Source organism: Stegastes partitus, unplaced genomic scaffold (assembly GCF_000690725.1).
Source record: "Stegastes partitus isolate 25-593 unplaced genomic scaffold, Stegastes_partitus-1.0.2 Scaffold382, whole genome shotgun sequence".
Taxonomy (NCBI): Eukaryota; Metazoa; Chordata; class Actinopteri; family Pomacentridae; genus Stegastes; species Stegastes partitus.
This window is the reverse complement of record NW_007578113.1, coordinates 440424-449080: the sequence shown is the minus strand read 5'-3', so window position 1 is coordinate 449080 and position 8657 is coordinate 440424. Positions and strand designations below refer to the sequence as shown.

At 41.6% G+C, this 8657-nt stretch overlaps 1 protein-coding gene across 1 annotated transcript in view; it reads left to right on the top strand.

The window, feature by feature from the left end:
- Positions 1–697: 697 nt before the first annotated feature.
- Positions 698–8657, top strand: part of ltv1 (LTV1 ribosome biogenesis factor) — a 9316-nt gene continuing 1356 nt past the window's right edge. The window contains exons 1-10 of the mRNA XM_008284969.1: positions 698–876; positions 1856–1987; positions 2662–2868; positions 3102–3189; positions 3515–3647; positions 4293–4521; positions 5970–6097; positions 6229–6371; positions 7833–7885; positions 8151–8351. Of these exons, the coding sequence (XP_008283191.1) occupies positions 874–876; positions 1856–1987; positions 2662–2868; positions 3102–3189; positions 3515–3647; positions 4293–4521; positions 5970–6097; positions 6229–6371; positions 7833–7885; positions 8151–8351 (1317 nt within the window). The 5' untranslated portion in view covers positions 698–873. The remainder of the gene's footprint in view (positions 877–1855; positions 1988–2661; positions 2869–3101; positions 3190–3514; positions 3648–4292; positions 4522–5969; positions 6098–6228; positions 6372–7832; positions 7886–8150; positions 8352–8657) is intronic.

The following is an 8657-nucleotide window of genomic DNA, read 5'->3' as shown; positions in this document are numbered from 1 at the left end:
AATAATGGAAACATAATAATAATAATAAGAGTAATAATAATGAAAAGAGTCCTTTAGCATCCTGTTTTCATTTCACTACCGCTGCAGATCTCTTACATCTAAAAATGATATAAATTCAGCTCCGTAAGACACAAGCACTGACTGATGTTTTCTTCCCAGCGCAACCTGAATAAGTCATTTCAGTGCATATAAGACAATCAGAACATGCAATGTATTGCGTGCGCTACAAACATTGCATAAGGTCATAAATACATCAGTAAACATAAAAATATTTCTGTTATCTTCACTCAGTAAATCTGAAACTGGATCGTTAAACGCACGCATGTTTCTAACTGCTGCAGACTGAGGTACAACAAATGTATTGTATACGTTAGAATACTGTTTTCTGATAATTATAATGATAACTGGTGATGATGAAAACTTTTATGCAAAACATTCAAACCTGAAAAGCTGTGAGAGCTGGTTTATAAATAAAGGTGTTGAAAAAAAAATTGGACTATACTAAGTTTACATTGTAAAGGGAGCACCGCCACTGTCTAAAATACGCACGTATTACGTCATTGACAAAACACACGCATTCGTATTCAGTTATGGAGAAAAAAACAGGATATTTTTCAGCAAAGACTAAAACATTATTGTCTTTCATATTAAGTCGTCCTGTTATCCTTTCTAACCCCCCGCGGTTTTTCGAGATGGTTCCTTCCAGTCATGGCCGCTGTGGCAGCGTGCTAAAAGAGAGTCCAGCGTGGATAAACAACGGCGACAACTTGCGGATTTAAACGGTTTTTTGTCGTGACAGCTACCCGTAAGCTGAGTTTCTTAGGTTCCTAAACGTGACCCGTTGAAGCATACGGTCGGAGATCCTGTTACAAAATGGTAAGACGACGTTTACACACTAAGCTAACGTGTTTAGCTAACAGCAGCTAACGTAGCCCATCAGAATAACCCCGCAGTGGCTGAAATCGCTAAAAGAAATCATTAAATAAATACCGTTTTTATTGATATCCGATAAACCCGCGTTTTAATTAACATGAAAACTACAACTCTTATTTTTGTAGCTTGCTATCGTTCTTATATCTTGATTAGCACTAAAATACATTTGGTAGAAAATCAACGCTGTTCTGAGTTGAGATCCAGAAGATGTGGGTTTAATTGGTTTAAATGGTTTTCCAGAAATCTCATGAGAAGCCTTTGAAATTCCACATCACTGGTGGCAAGCTTAACAGCTGGTTGTTGTTAAAGTGACTCATTTAAATGGCCCATTTGGCAGGTACAGTGTCAGAATGTGCAGAGGGCCTATATAGGGAATTGTTTGTGTGTTTTCTAAGACTTGAACATATAAAAAATACAGACATGTTGTACTGCTATTCCTCAAGCCAAGAGTGAACACAAGAGTCCTCAGGCACTCCCAGCTCCAGAGGTATCTTTGCAGTATTTCGAAAAAATATATGTAAATACAGTCATCCTCAAATGTCTTCATCCCCTTCTATTAAAGAAAAGGCAAAATTCACAATAGTCACTCAAATAAGTAGAAACTGAAGAAAGTAATAATAAATAAAAAAATTCAATTATAATTTTTTGACAGAAGATGTTGCTTTTGAATTGTGGTTGAAAAAAAATAATAATAAAAAAAAAACTGTCCCGGGCACATGAGAGCACTTTGCTGATGAGCATATATGTATATATATATATATATTCTGTTGAAGCACAATTCAAAAGCAATGTCATGATGTGATGTTCATTACATTTTTATGTATTACTTTTGTCAATTTCAACTTATTTCAGTTGTTTTTTTCCTTCTTTAATGGGAGTGTATGAGTACATTCAAAATCATTAATTTCTTTGTCTTTTCCAGCCTCATAGAAAGAAGAAATCGTTCATTGAAAAGAAGAAGGCGGTGACCTTTCACCTCGTCCACAGAAGTCAGAGGGACCCGCTCGCTGCAGATGAGAAAGCGCCACAGCACGTCCTCCTGCCGTCCACAAAGGTACAGATTAACTGTGTTCTGCTTTAAATGTTACATTATTCTCCGCTGTTATACAGAAGTGGTGATTTACACCAGCAGTTCATTACCTTTTCCTGCTTTGTGATCGAGAAGCGCAATTAAGGACGCAAACTGCCCACGACCTCTTTAACCTGTAACTGTTAAAATTAATCAAATATTTGTTTTTAACTATGAACACCTTTTGTTTGCAGCAAAAGTAGCTCGCTTACATTAGACACTTCAGGAACAGATAAAATGAATGCCAAGAATTTTGGACCACATATCAACATTTCCTAATTTATTCATCAAAATTCAAACACAACTGAAACATGTTTCGCCAAACATCTTATTTAACAATTTGGATTGATTTTTCCCTCCCTACTGGTATTTTTACTTGGTTGAATTTTTACATGCAAATAATTCAGTAATAATTATTCATTAACACCACAGAAACCAAATAGCGTAGAATGTTTTTTTAGAGGCAAGAACAAGGTCAACAATTTAGCATCTCATAGTTAAAAGGAGCCAAGTCTTTCTTTTTGCTTGCCCTTGTCTTTTTGTCTTATTAATCATTTGCATAAACTGTTTAGATGTACATGCCGGTCTCTTTAGTTTGACACAACATGTCACAGTTGATTTCAAAAACGTCTCTAATTTCATGATTTAATGTTGCTCAGGTCGAAGTGGAGAAGAGGCACGAGGAGCAGAGGAAGTTTGGCGTGTTCTTCGATGACGACTACGACTACCTGCAGCACCTGAAGGAGGCGTCTGGCCCGACTGAGCTGGTGGCAGAAGGAGCTTCGTACCCCAACAGACGAGCTTTACACCTCCGGGATGAAGAGGAGGAAAACGAGGAGGAGAGAGACGTGGACGAGGACGTGCCTGTGAGTTCCCTTCAGCCGTGAAAGTCCTCACAAAAGCTCTGGTGTCTCAGATTAGGACGCCAAGTTTTCGGTTGTGTTTGTTTGTAAACAGTAAACAAAGACGACTGATTTCAGTGAGTCAGAAAAGCAGACATTAGACAAATGCAGAACTGGGTCGTTCTTTTTTCTGTGCGTGGATTCGTGTGGAAAACATCCTGGGCTGTAAACTGACGTCTGTCTTGTTTGGTGACCAGGCCGCCACCATCCATCTGCCCTCGTCAGTGTTCGCCTCAGAGTTTGAAGAAGAAGTTGGACTGCTGAACAAAGCTGCTCCTATTTCAGGTAAAAACCTCATTGGTTCTAAATGGAGTTACAGTCATGAACAGAAGTTTACATAAACCTGTAAAGACCATGTACATTATGTCAGTCTTGAGTTTCAAGTGACTCCTACAACTCATTAAAACACACGAATGTTTCATCATGCATTTTGGTTCTTTTAATGATTTATTACAGGTCTGCTTGGTCTTTACGAATGTATCCAAGCTTTTGTTCACAGCTGTTGGTAGCTTGTGTCCTTTAATCAGACTTTACAACAGCCACCTGAGGCTGCTGCTCGGTCGCCTTCGGGTCCAGGTGTCACCATTTTACTGTCCTTGTGTTTCTTCAGGACCCCGGCTGGACATGGACCCTGATATCGTAGCTGCTCTCGATGAAGACTTTAACTATGACGACCCCGACAACATCCTGGAGGACGACTTCATCCTCAAAGCAAACTGCTCTGTCAGAGCAGCGGACGCAGAGTAAGAAGTGAAATCTTTTTATTCCTCAAAGGTGATGTCATGAGTTTTCTATGCCTCTGTTCCAGCTGCGGCTGCAGATGTCATGTCCGTACTTATCATACCATCTCCTCCTCGTGAATGCGGCATCTCATGATGGAAGGCCTTGAGTACATTTCTTTTAAGTTTGGGACGAAGCACATTTTTCCTGTAACTCAAGAGGTCATATTCTAAATATGACAGAATAAAACGATGAAGTGAAAGCATTTGAAATCTAAAAGGTCAAGGAGAGAGGCATGGCAAGGCTCTCATTTAAGTTCAGCTCTCACGTTTCACAAGACATCAGACACCTTTTCTCAGAGCTTCTACGATGGCTTCAGAGGACTGTAAATCTTTCAATTGTCTGCATGTTTTTTCCGTCTCGATACTGTGCATTAAATATTCATTGTTGTTTTAAGCAATGCTTGCTGGTTAGTGGTGTAGTTAATTTAGGCAACACACATTGTACATTTCTGTACTGGATATTGGCAGATTGTCGTCCATGATGTGAGCTAAATGTTGTCAGAGTCTTCTGTCAGGCTGCTGAAATACACAGAATGAAAGCAAATGTTTTCCAGTTTGTGGATCTTGTATCACATCTGACCCTGATTTCCTGTTTGTGTGTGACAGAGGAGACGATGAAGATGATGACGATGAATGGGAGGACACAGACGAGGAAGAGGATTTTGACTCTGAGGGCGGTTTTTCTGACGACGAGGACGTGGAAGGCGGCGGCCGCGGTCGAGAGTTCCTGTTCATGGACGAGGAGACAAAGAGTCGCTTCACAGAGTACTCGATGACTTCGTCTGTGATGAGGAGGAACGAGCAGCTCACCCTGCTGGACGACCGCTTCGAAAAGGTGAACCGATCTTAATGAGGCTGACTCCTCATCTTCACATCGAAGTACGATTCAGAAGAGTTGATGTCACATGAATTCTCCATGTGAAAAGTTTTTGAGAGTTCTTTGAAACACAGAAACGTGGCCATGATTCCTGTGTACAGATATGTTTATCATGAGCTTTATTTAGAAAAGCAGCCTTCCTAATTGGCTGGTCATGTAACCGATTTGACTTCTTATCATTTTGATTCATTCAAAGTGATTTTAACTGGAAGAAACCGGAGACCAAATCAAACTTCATTTGGATGTCTGTTTTTTATTTTCATGTGTTGGGTACTCCACAGAGCAATATTTAAGGAACATATAAATAACTGTCACGTGAACCTTGCTCATTAATGATTACTGCTACATCCGGATTATTTTCTGGATGATCAATGAGGCATTTGGTCTGTAGTGAGGCAGGGAAATGGGCCCATGTCAGTCAGCTATGATCCACAGAGTTCTGAATCACAGGTCAAGCCATTAAACTTATATTACCTCATGATAAAAAGGTGAACCATAAAGCAGTTTAGTGGATAATTATTAACATTTTATGATAGCTGCATTGTAAAAAATAGTTGGAGGTTCAAGGTGAAGTTAACTTTTATTTAAGATTGTACTTACGTAGAGTGTAACGCCGATTATGCAATAAAAAAAACCCACAGAAAAATCTTTTGGTGAACTCAAATGCTATTTGTCTTGCACCTTATAATGCCAGTGCATGAATAGACATATATAAAAGAAATAGCAGCAGCTGCAGTTGACATGGCAGCAGGTGGATCTTTAATAATGAGCTCCGTGTGTGATGGTGACAGTAGTTGACATCAAGTGTAACATCAGTGGAGGACGCAAACGTTTTCTCAGGAGCTGTGGGTTAGTAACTGGCCGAGCAGGTTTCTAAACAAAACGTAATCACAGTCGTGACTCGATAATCGGACACGAAATGTTAAACCTTCTTTTATGTCGGATATCAAGGCTGTCGGATTGTCAAGACGGAGGTCCAGATACAAGGAGGGCTTGATGCTGGAAGGCTCAAAAAATCCTCATTGAGCATCAAGTCCTGCAGTGTGAACGTAGCCAATCTGTGGGATTGTTCAGTCAGATAATACGCCGGATAGCAAGGTTTAGGATTGTTAAGGGTCGACTATCGGGTCATGACTGTATGTTGTGGTGTACGTATTTTAGCATGTTTGCAGAAAAGCAGTCTGACGTCATGAGCATGATCAGGCTGACAAATCTGTTTTAAAAAATGGGCCTCGGCCCACCATTACTTTGCAGATTTTGGTGTCTTACTGTGGGGTACATCAAGATTTACCTCCTAGTATCACGGTTCTATGATAGAGTTCATACCCAGTTTGGACTCTCAGCAGTGGTGACGAATATGATCTCAAACAGCAACTCAGTCAAAAACTGCATCTGTGTTGTTTCAGTTTTACGAACAGTTTGATGACGATGAGATCGGCGCTCTGGACAACGCCGAGCTGGAGGGTTTCATCGAACCGGACAGCGCTCGCCTGGAGGAAATCATCAAAGACTACTTCAAACACAAAGAGAACGAGTGAGTGGTTCTTATTGTTCTACCGTCCTGATCTGATTCAAACATACGATGAGTGCTTCATCAAATTCTTCTTCTATTCAACATGAAATTGTGGCTTTAAATGAGTAACGTACATCTTGTTTGTGGATCAGGTACCTGAGACCTGAAGATTTGGGTCCTAAAGAGCTTCCTGTTGTGAAGGAGGAGGAGGAAGACGAGGAGGAGGAGGAAGAAGAGATGGAAACTGTTGTTATCACGGCTCCAGAAGAGAAGTGGGACTGTGAGACCATCATCAGTGAGTCTTGTTTCCCCTTCGTGCCACTTTGCTGTGAAGTTGTGCATTTTATTAGTTTTAACTGAGACTGGAGGCTTTTCGGCCAAGTTTCCTTCTCAGATATGAACTTCAGTCATCAACCGTAGAAACATGTAGTCAGAGTCCTCCAACGACTTCACCTGTGATTCCTTCAGCAAGTTTGGTATTTATTGGTTTATTTGCACAAACTTCCAGTGTGGTTCCAAAGCATAGCAAAGCTCAGCATCTCACAGTTAAGGAAGAAAGAAAAGCAGCGAATGTCCTAAAATGTTGTGGTTTTGTTTGAACTGTGCCATTTTTTTTTGAAAATTATTCCAAGTGCCGCTTGCTCCCACAGTTTGTCTTTCTGCTTAAAATGGCTTTCATGCTGCACCTCCAAGTTTATACCAACCACAGACCACAATAAGAACAGATTTTTAGCATGACAAACATCATACGGTTTAGCAACAAACACAACTTTAATGTTTAAGGCAGTAATTGCTCAGGTGGTGCACTAATTAATTTAAAAGACATCTGCATTTGATAAAAAGTAATAAACACACAGGCAGCGAATGGTGGAGGAACAAAAGAAACTTAATCAGGTGCAATAACCAGGATTGTCCTTCTGTATGAACACAGTTAGAGAAGTTGGCTGTGATTGGATAAAAAGAAGTTCAGTGTATTTACAAGTTGGCTTATGCACGGCTCAGACTAGATGCATCCATCATCTCTACACCTTAATCCTCACTCATGGGGGCTGGAGCCTATCCCAGCTGACTCAGGGTGAAGGCAGGTTCACCTGGACAGGTAACCAGTCTATCACAGGGCTACACTTAGAGACAGACAACCAAGCACACTCACATTCACACCTACGGACAATTTACAATCACCAATTAACCTCAGCATGTTTCTGGACTGTGGGAGGAAGCCGGAGAACCCGGAGAGAACCCACGCTGCACGGGGAGAACATGGAGACTCCACGCAGAAAGATCCCGGGTGTCCTCACCGGGACGCTGTGAGGCGACGGTGCTAACCACCGAACCACCGCGCAGCCGTGCTCAGAATACATGAGTTTTTACATCCCCTCTCCGTTGTCAGCTCTACACACACCACAGGATGTAGAAATAGTGGCAGGATAATGGTGCCAAAGGGAGCAGAGCAGTGCCTCAACAGAGTGGAACAACTTTGAATGCTAACAACACATTACAGACATAAAAGCAGAAGGCTAAATGAGGCGAGGTGAGAAAATAAATTTTTGGATCCCGGCTTCAACACAAGTTGTCAATTCCTGACGAGAATGTTTAACGTTGCTTGGCTGCTCTGAGCTGGTCATCATACCCATTTGTATTTTAACTTTAAAATATCCAACGTGGTAAAGGAGTCTGTAAGCAGTTGGTGAGAAGTGTGTGTGTGAGACGCTGACGTTAGTGTTTCTGCATTTTCATCTAAATGTTTCTCCTCCAGGTACGTATTCCAACATATACAACAGACCCAAAGTCATTCAGGAACCTTCAAAGGTATGAAAACACTTCCTTTATCTGCTAAGAGATATTAAACAGATGTTGAATCAGAACCACTAAAAACCAGAATTATTAGGCTGACCATCCCACAGCTTGAGTACTGTTTGAAAAGCTGTTCAGTAAGACCTCTGACTGCATGTAAAAGTAAATTAGTGCTGCTCATCGAGGCTCAGATCTGATATTAACAACAGTTACTGTCACATGCAGCTGTTTGTGGTACAGAAGTATATTCAGCCACTCTTTAACTTCTCTTTGCCCCCAGCCGAAGCCGATCATTGTGTCCAGTAAGACGGGCATCCCCCTGGACGTCCTCCCTGCCAGAGGCCTGACAGCCAAGCAGGCGGAGCGCATGACGAGAATCAACGACTCGGACCTGCCTCGTGTCTCCACTCAGCCCCGAAACAAGGAGGAGAGCAAAGAGGAGAGGAAGGCCAGGAAGCAGGCTGTCAAGGATGAACGCAAGGTGAGGACGCTGGTTAGAGTTTGACCTGCAGGATTGGTGGCACGAGAGCTCCTCCTGCCAACAGCTGCTGTGTGACTGTTGTGAATAGTGTATTTGAATAGACTTTATATCATAATGGACTTTACAGTGACCTGGAAGAAAAACAAACAACCCGACAGATGTCATCACATTTTCATTTAAATCTGCTGCTTTTAAAGACAGAGTGTTCATATTTCGATTGAGGCTGCAAGGTGGGGCAGTGGTTAGCACTCAGCAAGAAGGTCGCCGGTTCGTGTCCCGGTGAGGACACCCGGGATCTTCCTGCGT